Source organism: Alligator sinensis, unplaced genomic scaffold (assembly GCF_000455745.1).
Source record: "Alligator sinensis unplaced genomic scaffold, ASM45574v1 scaffold140_1, whole genome shotgun sequence".
NCBI classification, from domain to species: Eukaryota; Metazoa; Chordata; order Crocodylia; family Alligatoridae; genus Alligator; species Alligator sinensis.
Window position 1 is genome coordinate 6,791,081 of NW_005841836.1, and position 23,909 is coordinate 6,814,989.

The 23,909-nt window shown below is 43.6% G+C and overlaps 1 protein-coding gene across 11 annotated transcripts in view; it reads left to right on the forward strand.

The window, feature by feature from the left end:
* PLCB4 (phospholipase C beta 4) overlaps window positions 1-23,909 on the forward strand; it is a 361,997-nt gene that overhangs the window by 260,612 nt on the left and 77,476 nt on the right. For all 11 annotated transcript variants that reach the window (XR_003093691.1, XR_003093694.1, XM_025202256.1 and 8 more), the window contains 9 exons: window positions 32-140; window positions 3,762-3,972; window positions 4,700-4,793; window positions 7,186-7,265; window positions 7,752-7,836; window positions 10,145-10,235; window positions 12,046-12,141; window positions 17,905-18,005; window positions 19,689-19,724. Coding sequence is in view for 9 of the 11 variants with exons in the window: in XM_025202256.1 (XP_025058041.1) it covers window positions 32-140; window positions 3,762-3,972; window positions 4,700-4,793; window positions 7,186-7,265; window positions 7,752-7,836; window positions 10,145-10,235; window positions 12,046-12,141; window positions 17,905-18,005; window positions 19,689-19,724 (903 nt within the window). In the remaining 2 variants the exon portion in view is untranslated. The remainder of the gene's footprint in view (window positions 1-31; window positions 141-3,761; window positions 3,973-4,699; window positions 4,794-7,185; window positions 7,266-7,751; window positions 7,837-10,144; window positions 10,236-12,045; window positions 12,142-17,904; window positions 18,006-19,688; window positions 19,725-23,909) is intronic.

The window sequence follows — 23,909 nt, forward strand, 5'->3', positions numbered from 1 at the left end:
CCTGCTGAATTCTGTCATTTTCTAACCTTAGCATCAACGAGATCCACGACTGAATGAAATTTTATTTCCATTCTATGATATAAAAAGAGCAATGCAGATAATTGAGACATATGAGCCAGATGAAGACTTGAAGAGTAAAGGTAAACAAGTCTTTGTATGGGGGAGAAGGAATCTGCGTATAAAACTCTAGCATCATATTTCTTTACACACTTGGCTAACATTGTCAAAATTGTGTAAGCTATTTAGGGGTCTACATGCCTGTGGAACAAAAACATCATTTAGGCACAGATAGACATGATGCTTGAAGTGTCACTGAGCATACCGATACGCATGGCAAAAGAGGCGCTTTAAAAATGATGCTCAGAAAACAAGGAACATCTTTGAAGAGCTTCTTGAAAATGCCTGTACGCAGGAGGTTCCTTGGTGGTCCGGCATCCCATAGTGTTCTGCTTCCTGACCTCTCATCCACCACTTGGGGCAGGAAAGGGGAGCAAACAGCCAGTGATCTTCCTTCTGTGCATTCAGCTGTGCTTGGTCCTTCAGAGGACCAGGGGCCAAGAGGCATGCAAGGATTTCTGCTTTCCTACCAGGAAAATTCCTTGCATGCCAGAGACAGCCAAGCACATATCAGTCTTGAAGTACTTCAGTAGGGGAGGGGAGGTGAGGAGGCTGCTGGCAAGGCATTCTTGTCCGTAGCCTTAGGCACTTTGGAAAATGTTACCCTGTGCTCCTGTTTGCTCACTTAGGCTTTCCAATACTGTAGAAATGGGCAACAATAGAAAACCCCAAGATCAAAATCATATAGCAACAACACATTTAAACCCTTCTAATTCAGATCTTTCTGGGAATTGAAGAGGCTGACAGCATAACTTAGTCCTGGGGGCTTCTCTAACTTACAACAGTCTAGCTGGAGTCGTTGCAGCTCAAAGTACTACACAGAAACTGCATTGCTTCCAGCTGTACTCCTGCCCCTGGCATACTTTTTCCAACCAGGGCTTATAAAGGGGTCCTTGGGTTGCTTTCCTTGATTCTTGTCTCTCAGTAATCCTTCATCAGGTGGCTTTGGGCAGGGCTCTTAGTTCATACCACTGTCTTTGCATCAGATAGTACATAGCAAGACATTCTTGTTGCTTATATAGAATCTGTGAGGAGACAGCCTCTCCGTAATGCCCAAGTATTGGAGGAGAAACCTTCCTGCACTGCTTTGGCAACCTTATGAGAGATATGCCTCATCAAGAGTAGCATACTTCTTACAACAAAACAATCTTAAGACACCCTGGAATCCCATTCTTCTCTTCTTCTGGAGTCATTGCATTGGAATTTTGAAGTGTCCAAGTCCCTAGAGGCCAAACTCATTTAATTTACTATATGAAAAGGAGGCTGCCAGTGCTATTCAATCTAATCCGTGTCTGTGTACTGTTCAAATGTCAGTGTCTTTGAACTGACATATCTTCCCAAAATACACAAGGTACAGTGGAGATATTCCTTCCAGAATGAAAGATTGTGCACCCAAGTTTCAAGTGGGGAGAAACTAATCAACTCCTGGAAATAGAGTTTTAGTAGACTGAAAAGGCAAGGATTTTACAACCCATACACTGTGTCCAGAAATGGATGCTGACCATTAATCCTTTTAGCTAGCCATTGGGTCATGTTAATGACTTGAGCTTATTACTGTTTTAATTGTTTTTCCAGTTAATAGTTCGGTTGTTTTGTAGCCAAATGCAGAAAGAAATAGCTTTTTTCTTCCAAATTGTTGTTTCCTCACCAGCATGGTGACTGCGAGCCACCCTTCTTCCCAAGTTCCAAACAGGTCCTTTATTTAAAGTCCTCTCAGCAAAGCAAGTGAAACAAACAAAAATTATGGCCATTCTCCCCTGGAGCTATCAGCCCTTTCCAGCCTCCACAAGATCCTTCCTACCTCCTTGCTTTCTTTCAGCTAGCCTTTTTAATGCTCTCATCTGGAGACTCACCAGTGGCCAGATCTCCTCCACCTGTACCTCAACAGCAAGCAAGTCTAGCTGCATCTTCTGGGTTCTTAAAGGGCCTGCACCAGTGGTCCCTAGCCTTGTTAGACTTGAGGAACCCCTTGGAAAATGTCAATGCTTAGTTTTCACTTGATTTTTTGACTACAGAAAAATAATAGAGTAATACTCCCATTGCAAAGACCTTGGAAAAACCACAACAGGTCAGAATGCTTAACACTATGGGTTTATGTTGTGAATCATGTTTGCACACCTAACAGTGCTAACATTGTGTGGCATCCTGTGGCACCTCTGAAAAGATCTCAAGGCACCCCAGGGTGCAGTGACATCCTGGTTGAGAATCAGTGGCCTGCTTCTTGTCACAGTGATTTCATGAAGATTTTATCCATATGAAATTAAGAGTTATAGAGAAGCTGATGGTAGCACCCAGTGGAAGTTAGGCTTTCTGGTGGCTGTTCTGTGCAGTCCAATGCTCATACTGAAGCCTCTGTTCAGCAGAATACTTGAGCATGGGATGGCACCATATGGGAAATTGAGACCCTATTCACTGCACGATAGCAGTTCTACCTCAACCATTGTGCAGCAAGAGTAAAGGATCAGTTGTTAGAACTGTGGGTGCTTCTACATGTGCAATTAATGTGACTGAATATACTCTGGCTCAATTTGAGCTAGAGTAAACTAATCCCAACATTACCATCTGCACATGTGTTTAAGTGCAGTAATTTACTGTGCTGCCAGACACCTCTTGTATCTGATAGGACTATCTGGCAGCACAGTAAATTAGTCTACTGTGCCCTAATTGCCATGCACGTGTAGATGGTGATACTTTACTGCGCAGCAAATTAGTCTGCTGCCCAGTAAAGCGTCTTGTGTAGACATACCCAGTAAGGAATAACTACCCCCTCTTTTTGTGTTCTACAGTAAATGAATAGTTCAGTACACATCTTCTTCCAGAGAAGAGCACCTCTAGAGTCTTCTTTTTTTGGCATTGTTGCTTGTGGGTAGATCAGCCTCTTTATTAAAGCCCTTATAAATATTCACCATGCTTTCCCCGTCATGATTTTTTTTCTGTCATTGTTTTTTAGATGAACCACGTGCCATCCTTCAAGATGTTTTTCTGCTATTCTTCGTTCCTTTTAGGAGATGGCAGGGAGGGGAAAGAATCTCATGTCTTAAGCAGAGAATGCAGGTTTTAGGGTTTGGCTCTCCCCCCACAGTCTGTGGTGAAGTGGTTTGCATCAGTTTTCCATATGCTTCACCCATGACTGAGAAATAACACAAAGTATTTAAGCCCCAAGTATAACTTTTTTCAGGAAGTTATGAGCAAGTAAAAATGGAAGGCATTGTGGGTTCACTATTTGAAGACAGGTCATGATAAACAAGATAAAATTGAAGCTGTTGCACCATGTGCTTTGCCAAAAATGGGGCTCCAATCTGTGATATTAAAAGGTATAAGCTCCAAATTAATTCCAAATATATTTATTTAATGCAAGTGTTCAGAAGATTAACTATGTTTCCTGACACCCCTATGTAAGTTGTTTTCAGGGGTAAATTCTGATCTTATTTAGACCATAATCTATCTCATTATTTGCTATAATTTATGAAGCACAAAGCAAAGAAAAAAGGAACATCAAAAGTGTTTCGGCCACTTGGGGTTTTGAAAGACATAGAATCTCAAGTTTAAAGAAAATTATACTAACTTATAAAGATATTGAATTTGCCTGAAGAACCTTATCTGCTTATTACGTGAACTTGTGCATTTTTTTTCTTCCCTTCCAGGTGTCATATCAAGTGATGGATTTTGCAGATACTTGATGTCTGATGAAAATGCCCCAGTCTTTTTAGACCGCTTGGAATTATATCAAGAAATGGAACATCCTCTGGCTCACTACTTCATCAGTTCCTCCCACAATACATATCTAACAGGCAGGCAGTTTGGAGGGAAGTCTTCAGTAGAGATGTACAGACAAGTGCTGTTGGCTGGATGCAGGTTGGAAAGAGAATATAATGGCTTATAAACTTCATGTTTAAAATATTTCAGTGTACACAGTGTCAACCTCAGCATTGATTATAATATACCAGAAAGATTAACAGAAATTTAAACAGTATGATAGCTTTATAAATGAATTCTTTATTTTGCAGAAAACAGAGAGAAAGGGCAGCCTGTTTGCTGTTACACCACATATGTGTAGGGAGGCATGTGGGAACAGTGCGAGAGGGTGTCCCTTTGCCAAAGTGCAAAATTCTGCATTTCAGGGCATGTAATTAATCAATCTAATTAATTAATGTAATTAAGTCCATCTAGATTTATAGGAATACCAACCAGTAACTTTCAGTTTAACTTTCTGAAGTGCAGTAATAAGTAAAAATTCACCTGTTGGGAGAATAAATAAAGGAGTGTGAAGGTGAAGAAAAAACATTTTTCACTCAAATATTGTACGCTCTTGCACACTTTGCTTTTAACATAGTAAGTCCAGAGTTATAAAATCAAAGTGAAATGAGGAGATGATAAGTTGGTGCATTACATACATTTCCTTTCAAGCTGATTGTATCAGTTCTAAAATTACAACTCACTCTAGCTTCTGCACTTGCCTGATTGCCTAGGTTTGCTCAATTTCTCTATTTATTGAATACAATAAATTTATTGAATACAATAAATAGTGTATGTATTTATGTAAATGCTGAGAAAGTTGACATGGTATTTTTTGGGTTATTAGATGTGTTGAACTGGATTGTTGGGATGGGAAAGGTGAAGATCAAGAACCAATAATAACACATGGAAAAGCAATGTGTACAGATATTCTTTTCAAGGTAAATTTTATCAATATATGTGTAAAGAGGGATCTTAAAATTTGGAATTAAGTGCACACTCCCCTTCTCACCTTTCATTTCCCAAACTGGGAAAGTCTGCATAGAGAGACTCCTATCTCCAGTCACACTGGGAAGAGCCCCACCAGAAGCTGCACACTGGCCAGGGGCTGTTCTGCTCCCCTTGCCTCCAGGGGCACTGCTCCTCCTGCTTCTGCCCCTGGTGTACTACTCTGAGTGAGTAGTAGGGGGAAGCTTCAGCCTGGTGACTTCTGCCCCAGTGTGCAAGGCTCCAGCTCCTGGCCAACTTCCACCTGCTCTGCCCAGCTGCAGGTGACCACTCATCATGACAGGTGGGTGGAGCAGGTCAAAGACAACCAGGAACTGAAGCCAGAGCCCTGCATGTTGAGTCAGGAACAGCCAGACTGAAGCTCCCCGCCACTTGGAGCGGCACAGCAAGGGCAGGAGCAGGAGGAGAAGCCTCTGCTGAAGGGGAGCAGAACAGCCCCACTGGCCTGGGCCCTGGCCGGTGCATGCAGCATCTGGAGGGTCTGTTTCCTGATGTGGCTGCAGCTGGCTGGGTGCTGCTCTGCTCCCCTTGCCTCCAATGGCAGCTCCTCTTCCCACTCCTGCCCCGGCTGCACTTCTCCAGGCAGGCAGGCAGGCAGGGGAGAGGCTGCGGTCAGGTGGCTTGCACTAAAGGCAAGGGGAGCAGAGCAATACCAGGAACAGCGTCAGAAGCTGTGCATGCTGGTTGGGGCCTGGGCCAGCAGATGGGAGTACAGTGTGGGCTGCCCCTTTGGGAGCAGGTCAGGCTCAGACCTATGCAGAGTGCCCTGGTGGCAGCTGTGGGATGGATCCAGTCAATTGGCAGGTCAAATCTGGCCCACGGGCTGTATTTTGCCCACCCCTGTTCTAATGGTTTAAATCATCCACATAATGATGAGTCCTTTATCCAAATTGCTTAACTGTTTGCCTTGGTCTCTCCATATGAAAACATAAAGAGAACCCATTCAGACCCCTTGCACAATCTCTTCAGAGCTAAGTGCAGACATTTGGGGGCATTAGGGAGAGGTTGAATCGGATCAAAATGGCTGCCCCATATCAGGTAAGTCAGGATGGAGGTGCTAGCAGGGAGGTTAGGGGTCCAGCAGGCTGGAGGGAATCGGTGGTCTACCGGGGGATGTGAAGGAGGCACGACCCATGAGTGGTGGAGGGCAGTCGTGACCCACAGGTGGGGTGGTTGGGGCTAGTATGACCCCTGGATGGGGCGGAGGGGCCAGTGTGATCCACGGGTGGGGTGGGGTGGGGGGGAGCTGGGACCTGCAGGGGGAGAGGGGAGGTTGGGATTGGCGCAACCTGCGGGTGGGGTGGTCAGGGGCAGATGCCACCCGTGAAGGGTAGGTGGCAGGCATGACCCACAGATGGACTGGAGAGGGCAGGCATGACCTGCTGATGGGGTTGGGTCCTCCCCAGCAAGCCTGCATCCCCATCCCTTCTGCCCCTTCCCCTTCCACACCCCCGCCGAATTGACTTGCTTGGCTTCAGCAACAGTGAATGCTGACAAAAGCGGCTGCACCCAGAGTGGCTTGTGAGATGGGGGTTGAGAGGGCTGGCTGGTCAGGGGCGGGGTGCGGGGAGGAAAATGGACCATGGGGGCAAAAAATATCCCAGTGCAGGGGTGGTGGGGTGTGAAAAGAGCAGCCCTGGAGCTGGGACTAGTGGTTGGGTTTTCCTAGCCCCAGGGCTGCTCAGGGAAAGTGTACAGAAGTTCTATGCACTGGTTTAACCTAAATTGAATACGTTTTGATGCTATATAGATCCAGGTTTATCTTAAACCAGGTTCTACAATTTTTAGACTGGTCTGTGTGCACGGAGCATCTGTACAGTTACCGGTTTAGACTGATTGCTGGTCACTGAGACCTGGTCTGTAAGTGTAAGTTTAGCACCAGGACAAGCTAAGTCTAAACTGGGTGGTCATTTTGAACCATTTGGGCCATTAATCTCCCTATACTTAGGCCAGAAGTCTCTCTTTTCCAACAGAAACAACACCAGCTCTGGGAGCCCCCCTTACCTGTGAAAGGGACAGGGAAGATACTTGAGTTGTCTCTCTAGCCAAAATTGTCTTCTCTGACAGATCAGTCCCTTTGGTTCAGAAAAGTATGGGTGGGTTGTAGCTCTAGCCACTGCCTTTCCTCATGTGAAGAGAGAATTTTTCAGGCATATAGTCCGTTGTTATTCAGGGAATTAATAGAGATGAAAAATCTGCATGTTTTGTCATGTGTTTGTCTTTACTATAATCTATTATAGATACTCTCCTCTTCAATTTGTATGAGATATTTCTAATCCTGATTGCAGCTTTATTTGACATTAAACCTTTCTTTACATTTTAAAGGATGTGATTCAAGCCATTAAAGAGACTGCATTTGTTACATCGGAATATCCTGTCATCCTTTCATTTGAAAATCATTGCAGGTATAAACTGCACTTCTCTTCCATTTTTAATAATGCGGTGAAGGAAAGATCCAACATATGATAAAGCTCAAAATATTAAAAGTCAAATGTACTTGGAAACATTGTGCAGGACTGTGCAGATGAATTAGATTAGATGTCACTTTGAAAAGATTATGAATGTTTGCTTTAATGCACAGGTCAAGCTTTAGGCTGTTTTAATAACATAGTGTTTAAATCTGCAGAAAAGCAGTGAAGTATATTTGAATGTCACATTAGCAGAATGGCTTTCAGTCAGTTCATGCACTTCAGTAGTCCAAATAAATTCATGCTTTTCAGTTATTAGTTAAACTTTTACAGACACTGTATTTTAAAATAATGCTTGTCATCCTGGCCAAAGTGAGCAGCATAAAATATGAAAAATTTGCATTCCTTCTCTGTTAACTTTATTTACTGAATGACAACTATTTTTAAACTGTTTTAATAATTAACCAATGTCACTTTTTCCAGTAAATACCAACAGTACAAGATGTCAAAATACTGTGAAGATCTTTTTGGAGATCTCCTGTTGAAGCAACCTTTAGAAACACACCCAGTATGTATCTTTAAAAACTCTCTTTCTTACACAAATTCAGAGGTAGGGTAGATTGGGATCACTCACCGTTAGTGGAAAATCCTGCATATGTCTACATTTTCAAACAACTACTGATGTTGTGTCCCTGTTTTTGGATGCACAGCCTGGCCTTATGTGACTTCTTTCATTTCCTCTCTACAGGGCTCTGTCAAGGGGCTTGAAGATCCCTGTCCCTTTCCCCTATTGTATGCTAGCTCCCATGAAAAATGTTTTAAATGTATTACATTTGCTTGTCTCACGTTTTTTCTGAAATCGCAGTCAGTGGTACAAAGTCATATGTGCCTGATCTTAATGGGGGAGCGGCGGTGCCTCTTATTTAATTTCCCTCTGTAATCTTATGCTTAATTAAGAACTGATTTAGCTGTTGTTGCTGCTGCAAGCATTACAGGAGGACTAGTGTAATTTGGTGGAGTTTGCAAGCATTTTGATTAGTGCATGCCCCGAAAATCTAGCAAATGGTGAAGCAGACCTTCCTTCAGAGGCATGGCCCACCAATATTCATTCTGGGGTTAATCATCTAGTACTCCTACATGGATCAGTGCCAGTGGTGACCCAGTGCTACCTGTTGCATCACTTTTCTGGAAAAGGCAGGAAGAGAGAAGGACCTTTCTTCTCACCTTCTTAGCGCCATCCCTTATACATTCTGGCCACCCCACCTTCGTGATAGTATCTTGCATAGTTTGGCTTTTTTTTTTCTCTTGCATATGACAGGTATATCCCTAAGCACATTTCTCACGCGTGGCTGGCTCTAACCATCACTTGACCCTGACTCTATATACTCTTATTTTAAAAAATTGCCAAAAAAATTAATCTGGTGCAACATTGGAACTCGTTTTTCATAATGAGCATTTCCATGTCTCTGATGTTTTTCCTGGAAGGCAAATTCGGGAAGGGGTCTCAAGCTGGCTGAAGCAGATTCACTCTTAAATTCAGGCAGATACCCCAGGGGACATCAGTCCTAAGCTTGTTGCTTTTAATTGAACACTGACATTTTAGAGCCAAGGGAACTAAATGAAGCCTGCTTATACTGACATCTAGTGGCATTAAAATACATTCATTGCTAGGAATAACGGATGACTGAGTTAACTGGATTAAAATTTAAAATGAGTGTTAATGTGGAAGGTAATTGTACCAATTGCTATTTTTTTTCTTTAGTTTCTTCTTCTGTTTGGGTTTCAGGCCATGGTGGGTTGATAGTTGCTTCTCTCAGAGCCTCTTGATTGTGGTCTTCAGCAACAATAGAGTTGAGTTGATTCAAATTCTTCTAATTGGGCATTTATACATGTGCTCTAGGCCACTGTAATTAAAGCACCCAGAGCGTCTCATGTGTCAGCATCCCTGCGCTGAAAAATGGCAGCAGGGGTCTTTAACTAAAGTTCGTCAAATGACCTTTAGTTAAAGTGTCCCCACCACCATTTTTTGGTGCAAGGACACTGACACACAATATAGTGGAGTCTGCTGGAGTGCGGTAATTACCATAATGATTAATCGAGTCTGCTCTGACATGCTGTGATTACGGTACGTCAGAGCAGCCGCATTGCATGAGACTAAATTTTTGCCCAAAGCGACCAAATATTTGGCATGTGGGCATGCCAAGAGTTCTGTGCCCTGCTCTAAGAATCCTTCCTACATTGGCCTGTATCTTCCAGTGCCAACTCACTCTTCCCTCAATGTAAGACCTAGACCCTCATTGTAAGACCTAGACCCTTCCAACTTCAGTTCTAGGTGATAGTTTCTTTGCTCTTCCTCCTCCCAACCCTGCAGTGCCTGTTGTAACACCCAAATATGTACTCCTGCAGTGTGGTTGTATCAGATAATGCTGTTCTCTGCTCTTTTCCATCTCAGAGAGGGAATGAGGAATGGTCAGATGTTATTCCTCTCCTTTCCCAATCTAAAAGAAATCATTTAATAATTTCAGTATTGTATATTACTGCCTCAGTGGAGCATAAGAGGTGAATTATTTAGAAGGAGAAATAATAAAGGGGTAGATTGTGACAAACCCTGGGAGAAAGGGGAGGAACTCCCATAATATGTGCATCTCCCAGACACCCAGACTTTGGCAATAAGTGTATAGTACTTGCTCCCTTCTTCTTGCAGGTGTGGAGAGAATGGAAAAAAGTTCCAACAGTTTTGCTGGTATGGGGTATGCTGACTAGTTGTAGCTATTCAATCCAGGTGCTGCTTGCTCACAGCCTGTTGCTTAAGGCCATGCCAAAAATTAAAAGCCAACCCCACAAATTATTCTTAATAAACTTTTCTTCTTTTGCAGCTTGAACCAGGTAGACACTTACCTTCCCCTAATGACCTGAAAAGAAAGATACTTATAAAAAACAAAAGGCTGAAACCCGAAGTGGAAAAAAGTAAGTAAAATCAATTTAATCTGTCATTTAAACAAAAGTATCTCCTTTAGATGACTGAATGTCAGGCCCATGGCAGACATTACATTTAAAATGTGATTAACCAGTTAATCACGTCTTCAGTAGTAACTTGGCCACAGGTTCATGCAGTTAATGGTGTGATAAAACAGGCAGTGAGCCACAAAGATGTTACGTAACATATATGTAATACCTTTGTGACTGATTCCTGTTGTGCCTTAAATTGAATATGTGACTAGTGTTGATCAGTTGATTGCTATTCTCAACTGCAGGAGCACACCAGAGTCCTTCAAAACTCCAGTGCAATCCTGAGGCTGGGAGCGCCAGTCAGCTGATCAGTTGATCATGACCCCAGGCTTCCCATTCACCAGCAAAGGGGCATGATTGGGATCTGATTTGCAATCCCACAGTTGCGCCTCCTGCCATGCATGTGTGGAATGGCAAGAGGTGGACTGTTGGGATCACAGATCAGATCCCATTGCACCTTTAATTGAATGTCTGTCAGCAGCCTCATATTGCCCCACTTCCCCAAAAGAAGAATTTACAGTATGAATAATGTCCAAATGAAGGGTATACAACAGCATGGTGACTGTAAAGAAGATTCTTTTTACACTTGGGTTTCATATCAGTGGCAGAGCTTTGCTCCCCTTTTAAAAGTACTGCCTATAAATATATAGAACTGTATAAATGTAATATTAGGTGGCTATCTAATTGCTGGCTAAAATGTACCATGGAAGCTGTTGTAAAGTAAATTCTCCCTACAGAAGTATGTATTTCATAAGTATGTTTTGCCAAAATTTAAAAAAACCCCCAAAATTAAGTTTCAAATGACTTTTTTTCTTACTTTGTAGCCATTCTTGGCATTTATCGCCTGTTCATAAATAATGATTTTGGTAGTTACGGTTTCTACTATGGCCAAGAATGGTAAGCCCTATTCCCTCCTCCTTTGAAAACAGTGGCTAAAATCCTGTTGACTTCAGCAGTATAGGCAAGACAAAATGAATTCAAAACCCCAGGTCTATATTATATTCAGGTACAACATCAGCTCAGGTGTGGAATGTTTATCAGCCCATGAAAGTAGTTAGATATCTATTAATACTGAGAGCATCTACATGAGACACTTACTCCGGAGTTATTGGTCTGCACCTGCGGAGCTGTTAGGCCAGAGTAAACTAATTAACTCCACTGTAGATTAGTACTGCCTGATAAAAGTACTATCCTGTGGCAGAATTATTTACTCTGCCACAGCACACATGTAGACACTGATGGGGCTGGCTGGGGCACAAGGGTGTTTAAGTGTAGGGGACTGCCTGCCGGCTATCCCCACACTGAAGCACCCTTGTGCCCCAGCCAGCCCCTCTGCAGCACGTTGAGCCAGGTTGAAGCAGCCCCGGGTTGGCAGACTGACCACCTGGACCCTCTGCTAGCTGGGGCCGCATGCCCCCAGCTCGAGATACGGTGGTCCCAAGTGCACATGTAAGCATTGTTGCCCAAGAGCAATAAACTCTGGTACAAATTGCGCCAGAATTTATTGCATTGCATTAATATGCATGTGTAAATGTTCCCACTGTAAACAAGAACCCAACAGTCATACAGCTTTTCCAAGCTATCTCTAAAAGTACTGATCCTCTTTTGTTCTTGTATAAATCTTTGCTGCTGACCTCATCCAGTTCAATATTGAGCACCGAGAACTCTTGTTAAATTCAGTACTATGAGAAATAACCCCTAATCGTTCAGGATTTTTTCATGTGTTATGATTTAAATGTTTTAATGTTTCTTTCCATTTTTTCAACAGAACAGTTAGAGGCCTTAAAAAAGATGATGGAGGCTGGGGAAACTGCTGCTCCTGTGAGTATCCTAGAGGATGACAATGAAGAAGAAATAGAAAGTGGTAAGGATCTTACAAGTGATGCTTCTCAGGAGATATTTTTGCATGATGAAATATATTTGTCCTGATTTGTAAATGGTAATTCTTTAAACTCAAAGCACATGTGAAATAAAGGAAAATGTGACAAGCAAATCTAGAGTACTATACCATTAGAAAAGTGCTGCATTAGCACTTTCACTGTTTATCCTTCCATTGTGTCCCTATTTTGGCATGTTTAGCAGCAAACCAAGCATATCCATCGCATGTTTTTTCAGTATTCCCATTTATTTTATTAATTTGTTGCTTTGCACTTTATCAAGGGCTATTTCTTTAAGATATGAGAGTGATGTAGCACAATAATCAAATTGCAAAAGCAGACTAATGAATGAATAATCAAATTGCAAAAGCATGCAGAAAGAGAAAAAGATAAGAGAATGTAATTAGAAAAAGGGGGAAAGTAGAAAGAGTGGACTTTTATCTGCCATTATGGGAGTTAATTTGTTTTTCTTCCTCTGATAAATTATTTATTATGCAAAAACATTTGCTTTTGCCTCCTGAAACTACCCTTATTTTTCAATTTAATTATAAATACTACAAAATAAGCTTTTTCTCCAGTGTACTAAAAGCCAGTCTTTTAAAAGTATTTATTTGAATTTGGTCATCTTCGTGTTGATCGCTGTCTTCACATATGTGGCACATTGCCAGTGCAATAAGGAAATGATTTTGGATCTATGCCTTTCCTGACTGGTAGAGTCAGTGGGTAAAGGTGGAGTTTCCTGCTTGTGGGAATTGATTGCACTTGTGTTAGAGGTCAAAATGCCTGTTGCTTGGAAAGAAGCATTAATGTTGTTTTGCTAAAATATTCCTTTGTTCATTTGAGCTAATTGATCAGAATTGCATCTCTCCTTCTTGGGTAAGATTGGGAAAAAGATTGTGGCAAGGTCATTCTGTCAGTACTAAATGCCTTTGAAATTTGTAAAGCTGGATAGAAAACTCACTTGGGCCCAGATACTACTTTGGTCATATTGGTCAGTGATTTCTCCAGAGCACTGGTGAAGTCCATGGTGGAATGGTTAGATATTTCAAATGCCTTTGAAACAATTGTTTGTTAGGCATTCTCAACTCACCAGTGGATGGTGGTGGGAATAGATTCAGCTCCTCTTAAATGGATTTCTTCCTTTTTCTTGGAGAGGTCTAGCACGTAATTTTGAGCAATTTATCTTCTCCTGGAAGAGCTGTCAAATAGTAGGGAGATGCAGGGAGGCAATCTGTTACTCCCCCCAATTCAATGTGTATAAAGGCTTGTTAAGAGAGTTAGGCATGGGGAGCTGGTGACTCCCAACTTTGTCCCTATTGTATCCTTGAATGAAGGTGTGGGGTGCCTCAGCCAGTATTCTGATGCAGGGTAAGACATAAAACAGAGTTAATTGACTGAACCACAACTCACTGAGGCAGTGATCAGCAAAGCAGCTGAAGGGATAGTAGAAGTACTATTAGGGAGTATGTCTGGTACTAATTATTAGTGTTTGTAACTTGTTAGTTACTTTAAAATTCCAGTGGCTGTTTGAGCTATATTCTTCTACTCTACATGTAGCCACATGCACATGACAGGTGGCACAATTTTGGGATCATGGATCAGGTCCCAATCCCACCCTTTCTATTTGCCAGTGGAGGGGAAGCCTAGCATCATGATCCCAGGTTCCTCCTGTGCTGCCAAGTTAAAAGCCAAGTGCTTGCAGGTCTGGGCTGTGGGGTTGACAGTCAGTTAATTGCTACCCATTCAGTTTCAGGCACTATACAAACCAGGCATAAAACTGGTTTATATTGGCTGTATCTCTCCAGAGTGGTATTGCAAACACATGGGAGGGACCCGCTTACATTCCAGTAGTATATATGTAGAACATTTTTACACATGGTTTGCTCTTTTATGGCACCTTACATTGGATCTGTGTGCAATACCTTTGCCATTATGTTAATAGTGGCATAAATGTAAGATGTAGAAGGGGCCTCAGATACATACATGGACTTAGGCCTCTAAGTACAATCCTATTCCACCCTGCTTAAGACCTTGAAAAATGGTTAATGCAAAAGTTTGGTAGGTACTTCTCCTCATCATTACTGTTTTGTGACCCTCAGTTTTGAGGGAAAGATGATGGTGCATTTCAAACATAGATTCATTAATGGATTTTCAGGACTTGAACAAGATAGAATAGAACTTCGGTGCCTCAAGTCCACTTAGACACCTAAGAAATGTGGAGTAGAGCCTGGCCCTCAGTCTTGCTGTTGTCCAGTCAACTTTCTAGTATCCTTGTCTGCCTACAAAATTATAACCTTTTCATTCATATGCAGAGCATTACTCCCATTATCTTTGCTTTGTTGCCACAAAGTTAGATTTAACAGTGGGGATCTACATGGTGACACCTTGATACAGGGGTGGGCAATTATTTGGTCCCACAAGCCACATAGGCAGTTCTGGAGAGCTGCCATGGACCGGTCAGCACCACCCTCTTTACCCCCTGCAACAGCCTGGAGCCCGCACATCCTGTGGCTCCTCCCTATCACCACCAACATTTCACAGCTCCAACCCCAGCCTGCCCTGCACCCCAGCTGGAGTAGACCAGCTGGAACCTGCACTCACAGCCCTGAACCTGGTCTGCCCCACGCCTGCTCCAGACCACCTGCCCACACTGAGCAGCCAGGCAGAAGCTGCTGCTCAGCTTGGAGGAGAAGTGGCCACTACCCCTCACCACTGCCAGGCCCTTCTTGCTTCAGCCCCCTGGAACCCATGCCTGGACTGCCCTGCAGCTCCTCTCCACTGCCATCACCATTGCCTCTGAGCTGCCCAGCAAGGTAGTGGTGGCAGTGCAGAAGAGCCATAGGGCAGCCTGGGCATAAGCTCTGGGTGGTTTCCGCAGGAAGGGCCTGGTACTGGCGAAGGGAAGGAGCTGCTTTTCCCTCACGCTGAGCAGCAGCTTCTGACCAGCCGCTGCTGCCACTGCTCAACCTGGGTGGGTGAGTCTGAAGCAGGTGCAGGGCAAGCCGGAGTCGGGGCTGTGCACGTAGGTTCTGGCTGTTTGGGAGCTGGTCCGCTCCACCAGGCTAATTCCAGAGTGGGCACGGGGCAGGCTGAGGTCGGTGATAGGAGCTGCTTTTCCCTCACGCTGAGCAGCAGCTTCTGACCAGCCGCTGCTGCCACTGCTCAACCTGGGTGGGTGAGTCTGAAGCAGGTGCAGGGCAAGCCGGAGTCGGGGCTGTGCACGTAGGTTCTGGCTGTTTGGGAGCTGGTCCGCTCCACCAGGCTAATTCCAGAGTGGGCACGGGGCAGGCTGAGGTCGGTGATCTGTGCACAGGTCCCCACCAGTACCACAGAGCTGGGGCCAGTGGCAGCTGGAAGCAGCTGCCATCACCTGGGCTACCTAGAAAGGCAGTCCAGCTGCAGTGCCACCCCAGCCCTGCAATGTGCCCAGAGGGTGGCAGGATGTGCCACAGATTGAATGGTGTCTGGGACAGGCAGAACTGAGGGACCTGTTGTGGGCTGGACAAAGTCTCCCCATGGACTGGATCCAGCTCGTGAGCCATACTTTGCCCACCCCTGCCTTAATACCATTCAGAGACTGAAGCTGGTACAGAATGCTGTACAGGCAGTCCTCAGACTTATGACACAATTGGTTCCTGAAAACCATGTCTCAAGTCGAAACATTGTAAGTCGGAACCAATTTTCCCATAGGAATAATGTTATAAATGGGGGATTGGTTCCTTTACCATGTTTGACACAGCTGCCTCCAGCTGGTTAGTCTGCTGTGGCTGGGGAGCAGATTAAAGGCCCTGCAGCGAGAGATGGATTGGGGTTGGGGCTAGGACAGGGGCTGGGACAAGAGCTGCCCAGCCAGGAGTTGGTGATGTGGGAAGGGGGTGGACGGCTCCCACTGCTGTGGGCTGCTGGTCTGGGAGCTGCTTATCTAGCAGCTCATCCAGTGGCTCTAACCGCTGCATGCTGCTGGTCCAGGATGAGAAGGGGGGTGTTTGCCCCCGGATCTGCGTGGGGCGGGTAGGGGAGGGGGCTGGCCCGGCCTCCCCGTGCCTTCCAGAGGAACCATAGCTTCACCCTGCCCCGCCAGGGCAAGTGACAACAGCAAGGCATGGGGTAGGGAGTGTTTCCCTGGATCAGGGTGGGGCGGGGGCTATGGTGGGACTGTAAGCCACCCTAAAATTCCCCATAACCCCCACCACCCACCTGGAGTGCAGCCCAGTGCAGCTCTGGTCCTGCCCACCCCACACAGATCCAAGTGCACACACCCCCTCCCCCATGCCCTGCTGCCGCTTGCCCAGCCAGGGTGAGACCAGGAGGCTGGGGCAGCTCTGTCTGCTGCAAACCGCTTGTCCATAGGCAAAACAGTGGCTTCACCCCACCCTGGCTGGTTGAGCGACAAAAGGGCGTAACCCCCACTCCCAGCACCTTCTGTCACCAGCCCCAAGCGCAGCCCAGGGCAGCTTTGGCCTTGCCTGTTCCACACAGATCCAGGGGCACATGCCCCCCCACGCCCTCCTAGACCGACAGCATGCAGCAGCAAGAGGTGCACCCCCCCCCTTGCCTGCTGGGCAGCCCCTGTCCCAGCCCCAGCCCCAATCCAAATCCCTCCCTCATTGTGGGATCATTGATCTGCTCCCCTCCACATCCCACCACAACAGACTTAGCAGCTGGAGGCAGCTGTGTCCAGCGTCGTAAAGTCAAAACCCCACTGGAACTTTGAAACAGTGTTGTAATTTACAAAGGTCGTAACCTAAGTGCCATTTGTCGTAACTTGAACAGTCGTAAGTAAAGGACTGCCTGTACCTCACTTACTGAGTAGGGCTGGGAGCATATGATACCAGTACTCAAGGTTCTGTGCTGGCTTCCCCATGTTCTCTAAATTAAGATTAAAGTGTTGGATTATGATCTATAAAGTACTGAGTGGCCCAGAACCTGCCTATCTACAGGTCTCTTCTCCCTCCATGTGGCATACTGCCACCATTACAATCAGTAGATGCGCACCTGACAGATTCCCCCTCACAATAAAAGGAAGGTATAGCTGGCAAGGGAAGAGCTAGAATTTTCTTCTCTGCTTGATCGGAAGTACGCTTCCTTGGTAATGAAGGAGCACAAGAGAGAATCTGTAGCTGGCTCGCAGAATTCCTGTTAAAATTATTAATTTTAATGCTGCTGGGATTTTGTTGCATTATTAATTATGTGTTAGAGTGCCTAGAGATTTAGTTATGCAGCATCTTAATTATTATTTATATCTAAATATATAATTTGTAAAAAAAAAAAAAAAAAAAGATTCTGTGTCAGAGCACATGACCAGACTGCTTGCTTTGAAAACACTAGTTCCATATATAAGAGGCTTTTAAAAATAAATAAAAGTGGTTCTTGTTTTACAGGGAATTGTACAGAAGGAAAGAGACTGTACAGACATATGAGAAGTCATGTGGTGGTACCAGAAGATTTTGAATTTGTATTTTAAGAGTCATTTTTTACACAATTTTTTTGTATTTTTCCTATGTCAAATTAATATCTTTAAGAAATATATGGAGCAAATCTTTTTATATCTATGCATGCAGTACAGGAATTTGAGGTATTCAGTGAAAGTTGCCAGTACTTGCTGGAAATCTTTCTGTTTTCCTGTTTTTACTTTTGCTTTCAGAAGTGAGCTTATTCAATAGGTCTGATGATTTTCTAATTGTTTCCACAAAAGCTATGTACTATTGTTTTTTCTTATTTATTCCCTTCTTCCTCCCATTCCTATGTAGCTGATCAAGAAGAAGAAGCTCATCCAGAGTTCAAATTTGGAAGTGAACTTTCTGCAGATGATTTGAGTCAAAAAGAAGTTGTTGCCAACAGTGTCAAAAAGGTAGGATTGTCTCCTATATGCATTTTTGCAGGAAGGTTTTCCACAGAGTTTGTTGGAAAAGAGCTTTCATTGAGGGGGTAGTATCATAATCCAGTTAAGTTTTAGATGGAAGTTTGATATAAATCACATAAGCATTTTCTAACCCAGCTGCTGACATTTAAATTTATGACAATATACATTTTTACAGGTTAATGCCTACTGTATTTATTCAAATAACATTTGCATTGGACCAAATGGGGTCCATACCTGGGAAAGTACCATGCACAAACTTCAGGATCTGGCTGGAAATAGTTAAAAATAATTTCATGCATTTGTAGCAGGTCCTGACTTTGACACTGAATTCTTGTCACAGTTGTATAGCCATGATACATTTTGAATAGCACTCTTGATTACTACTTATGGCTTGGTACCAGCCTTGTCAGCTTATACTGAACAGTAGGAACCGACCAATCACTTCAGAACTTGCATGAAACAGTAAGATAGATAAGATAGAAATAAAATACTCTAGTTTGAGATGATAGTATTGAGGTGACACCAATGAAGCCGGTGGGCAGACTGGGCAAGAGTTCTTTTTTCTGCTAATCCTTGACTTTAGTATAGTTTTTCATTCAGTGCTCAGTAACAGAAGATTACTTATTATAGCACTTGACAGTAATTGGATATAATACATTGAGATTCAGATCTAAGCCTACCTTAGATCTAAGCCTACCTCTAGTGTCCAAGGCATTAAAGCCTAGTTGCCGCAGAAAAAGAAAACAGGAACATTGAAGAACCATACAACTCTTCCTCATCATTGAAACATTCTGGCCTCTTCTCTCCTGCTTGGCTTGTTTTGGAACTTGCTCCGGAGATAAATACCAATAGGGAAATTCTTCTTGTTATTCAGACTGCCTTTGGCAGTGTATCTTTCCAGAGCAGTATCAGAGGAGCCTGCTCACTTTCTCTTAGATTCAGTGTCCATGCTGCTGCAGGTCCTAACAGAGTTTCTCACTGAACTGCAATTTTAACATTGCTGCTAAGTCTGTTTTACTTACTGAACCAGGAGGCTCTCCTAGTGGTGGTTCTCAAAGTAGTCAGTCATCCTATGTACTTGGATCTTTCACTGAACAATGACTTGATAATTAATCCTGATTCTTTAAGCATATGAATGGAGTGCTGTGTCACCATTTTCTGTCTAAAGTACTTTCTTAGTGGTGACAGGTTATAACTGGAGATGGCACAAAAGGACACTCAGGGAATGGTACTCCAGTAGCAAGTAAATTGTACAATCTCGTGAGACAGGCAGAAGGATTTTTCCAAAGGCAGGCACTTGCAAGGTAGTCTCAATGCTTTTGTCTTCACAGTCTGGACAACTTGAGTATATTAGGACAAGTGATTGTTTGCATGGTCTCTTACTCCTTCTCTTTCTATATGTAACCCTCCAGCCCTCAGCTCTGACAAATGATTACCCAGTGGCTTTCTTCCTCCTGTCAGTATAGTTACATGCACCTTTCCACATCTTTTGTATGTGAATTGGAAAGATAGTGAAAACCTTTGGGAGTCAAAGGGAGGTGAATCAGGTGGTAAAATGAAAGGGGATATAATTTCAAGATTTTTTAAAAGATGTTGAGATTTTGTTTTCTTTTATGACTGTAATCATGTCTTGCTGCAGTTTCTTTGGGTAATATATTTATTTTTTCTTAGGTTGTTGAAGATTTGGAGCAAGAAAACAATAAAAAGGTAATTCATACAGGATGTTATATATTTTCTATTTTATTTCTTTTATTTTTAAGCACACCCATTGTCAACATCCCCTTCTTAATGATATACCTGTTTTAGTCTCTAGTTTTCTGTGTTTACAGAGTATTTTTGACTGTCACAGTGATTCCTTCTCCCTTGTACTACTGGTGGCTAGTGGCTAGAAGCACCATCTTTTTCCCTTCTCCTTTTCCACAGAGTTTAGGGAAAATTAGTGGTGGCAATACTGGGGATGGATGGAGCAATGTGTTCTTACTTGGAAGCTTTTTGTCCCAGTACAAATGACTCATGCTCAGTCTTGTGTGTGTGGGACAGGGAGATGCCTTGATAGGGATTGAAAGATGCCACCCTAGTTGCATTTTCCTCTTCCCTCATCCCTTCTCCAATTTATTTTTGTTTTTCCTCCTTTTAATTTCCATTGGCATATCTGCATTTATCTTCCTCCAAAATCCCCTTTGCTGATTTCCCTCCCTGTTTTTTTTTCTCTCTGTTTCTTCTCTTCCACCATCTAAATCCATTTCTGACCCCTACCTTGTTGCAATGTGTTCTGCTTTTGAAGGGAGCCTGTCACTGCCGTTCACTGCAGTGAAGGGTACGAGACCTTTAGAGGCCCGTCAGGCGAGTATTTGTGACGCTTGGAATGGAATTAGGCACAGGACGCTTATCAGTTGCAAAGCAAGATTATTTACTTACTCCATCAAGGTGGTGAAAGACGGAGGTTAAAGATACTTGGTTAGTTACAGCTTAGGGTTCGTAGGTCGGTCTGCATAAGTAAATCAGTTCGCAAAACTGGTCGGGCAGAATTGTCGGGTCGGGGTCGTCGATTACGTCTGAGAAGGTCGAAGACGGGGGGGGACGAACTGGCAAGGGATCAAATCCAGTTTTCTCTAACACCTATGTCAGAGGTCTCCAGGTGTATACGGAGTCGCTCTTCCCCGACTACGCGGAAATGCAGCGGGGTTTTGTTTGTGTACTAGCCAATTGCTTTTCGCCACGTCATAAATTTAATTAGAATCACCAATTATTATAGCGGTTTTTCGCTAGGTGTTATCACAGGGTCACCCCTTGTTTTCTTTGACCAATTATAATGATTTATGTACAGCACAGAAGGCTAAGTTTCATTTCTAGTTAGTGTCGCAGTTATAAATCTCTTTTTGACATGCGCAGCAAAAAACTGTTACTATCTTTTTTGTTAACCCTTAGTTAACCTAGTGCAGACTAAATCTGGTTTTGATTAATATATTTCTTGCTTGTGGCATGGGCAGTACTTAATTGGGTTGTGACAGAGCCAAGCATGATGTTTTAATGTATCCAAACAGCACCCTTTTCCTTAGAGGGGTGCTCCCTGGAATGTTAATTTTCACCCTCTTCAGACAACTGTTGTTGTTGTTATTGCCTGTTCCTTCTGCTCAAGGCTGTAATTGTCATCCCATTCCCAAATCCCAGTCTTTAAATCCTAGATCCACTTCTGTCATATTGGATGGAAAGTTAGAATATTGGTTTCAAATTAGGTGTAAGTGGATGTTTACATATTAAGTTATTGATTGATAGATTGACTTGGAAAAATGGCCACTGGTAGAACAGTTGCATTGTTAGTATGTCATGTAGTTATAATTCTGGGGCCTTATTTCCTTGCAGCAGGATGCAGACCATTCCCGTTGGCTTCTGCCCCAATGCAATACATATCATTTATACGTTTCAGGACAAAGATTATAAAAAAAGTGACTAGTGCCTAATTTTTAAATGGTGAGTTTAGAAAACCAGGCCTCTTGAAGACATCTCAAATTTATCATCCATAAATTAGAACACCAAAAGTAACCAGTCACTCCTGAAAAGATGTGGACAGCATTTGTGTTAATCCAGAGCTATCCAAGCCCACCTGCAGCACACAACATAGGCAGCCTGGCTCCCTCCTTTGCAGAGCAGGTAATGCACACAGGCCAGCACCCTCCCCTACCTTGTGTCCAGCACAGCCAGCCTGGCCACCTCCATCCTCCTCCCCCCAGAGGAGTGGGGGGGCGCTGAAGACCCTGCTTGCAAGAACACAAGAACAGTGGGCTGAGTGGCGGCCAGGTGGGAGCTTGCAGGCTACATGAAGCCAACAGACATCCAGTTGGACAGCGCTGTTTTAATCCGTAGTTCTGTTAAAAAACCCAACAAAACTAATGTGATAACAAAAGATGGGTGTCCGGTATAGTTACAGAATGTTAGTGCTTTATTTAACAGGAGCACATTCCTGCAAACTGTCATAGAGAAGTAGGACAGGAAGGGACCTCCAGACATTATATTGTCCAACCCCTTGCTTGAGGCTGGATCATCCCAAAGTAAACCATTCCATACACATGCTTGTCTGATCTATTCCTAAAACTACACAATCAACCCTGTTACACAGCTGTGAGACATATTGCCCCAGAAAAACCACTAAGAGCACCCTAACCTGCCACAGGTAAAGCAGGGAATGTGGGCTGTTAGGGTCCCACCACTGCAAAGGTTGTTAAAATGCAGAGATCCAGGGAAGATGACCATTTTCCCGCTACCATGGAAGGCTGCTTTGTGTCAGATGCTCTTGTTAAGTCTCACAGAGACAGCTTGCAGGAACAAGTGCTGTTACGTAACATTAAAATAAAATATTAATCTGGTTATGTGAATCATTGAAAATGTAATTTAAATGTAAAATGCCAACCAGACAGCATAACCAGTCTCACTGCAGTTATTCAGCTTCCCCAGGGCTCTTTAAAACTGGCAAGAAATGCCCTTTCTTGTTAGACCCAAATGTTTACAGCTTAGATGAATCTAAGGAGAGTAAAGCTCCCCTGCTCTCCATTTTGGGGACACTGCCTTCCTATATTGTGGTATAGTCAGATAGTTTCATTCTACTTTAAAGTTCATATCAGTATTACAAGGCAGGTCACACATGTGGGCATATAATATGAGCAAATAGATTTTATTTTTCTTCCCTCCTGCAGTCTCTGAATAAATGAGACGCAGCAGGCGGAGGTGCTGTTTGTCCTGCTTCGGTGTTGCAAAAGCAAGATTTTTTTTGAAAAAAAAAACTTGAAGCTTGAAAAAACTTTCTCCGCTACTTGTAATTGGCCAGTTTCCTGGTAGGAAAGAAACAATTATTTTGTGACAATCATTTAATGCATTCTAAAAATCAATGGAAGTGTTACTATATTGGTGTATTTGCAGGTTTATATTGCATCCATTGGAAAATTCACTGTGACAAGCAGTAATCTAACTAGGGGTGGGTGAATGGGACACCAGCCCCAGTCTCCAATTTAATATGGGCACAAGTATTGTGCCCCACACCCCAATGGAGTCTACAACCTGGCAGCAGAAGGAGCTCGATAGCGTTGCTGTTGCAGCAGCATCTGGGTATCTGGACCCCGTGCTGCTGCTATAGGAGCAACAGCCTGGGTAGGCAGCCCACACTGCAGCTGCAGAAGCAGTAGCAGCCAGGGACTGTTTTTTAGCCCCCAGTGTAAGTAAGACTTGCATGCCTCCAGTGCTCAGCAGCTCCACCCCCACCTCGACTTCCACCTTCTCCCCTTCCCTTTCCTCCTCCACCCTCTTCCACTCTCCCACAGGGTTTACCCATGCTTGTTACAGCTCTGGTGATAGGATGCAGAGGCTTTTATCAAAGCCAGTATACAGAAGGTTAAATTTTCTGCCAGTCTGTTTTACTCCTCATGAGAATACTGATAGACCTAATCAGGGCTACAGATTAAAAGAGTGTCCCACTCTGGGACTCATTTAGAACCTAATTATCTGCTGTCAAGCTCTTCCTTTATGAAGAGGCTTTTTAGTCAGGGAAAAAAAGGGACAGAGGCCAGTGGCTGGAGAATAAGTCAGGAAAGAGGACACACTATGTCAGCTTCCAAGACTTTTGTGCCAAACCAATTGATGTAATGTTTTTGGACAACAGAATCCCATGAGAGATCATTCTAATTTCAAATCTGTATCAGATTAGATACCAATAAGAATCGTTTTATGGCTCTTTCTATTAAGGTATTGCCTCTCTGTCTGCATGAGCAAAAGGCATTTCTTTCACTGTTCAGGCTTGGCACACCTCTCTGTAACTGTAAGCCTTAGGAACCTCAGCCTCTCTGCTGAGATTCTGACCCCCTGAGTCTTGGTCTTATTGGTAAAGAATATTGATTGCACCAA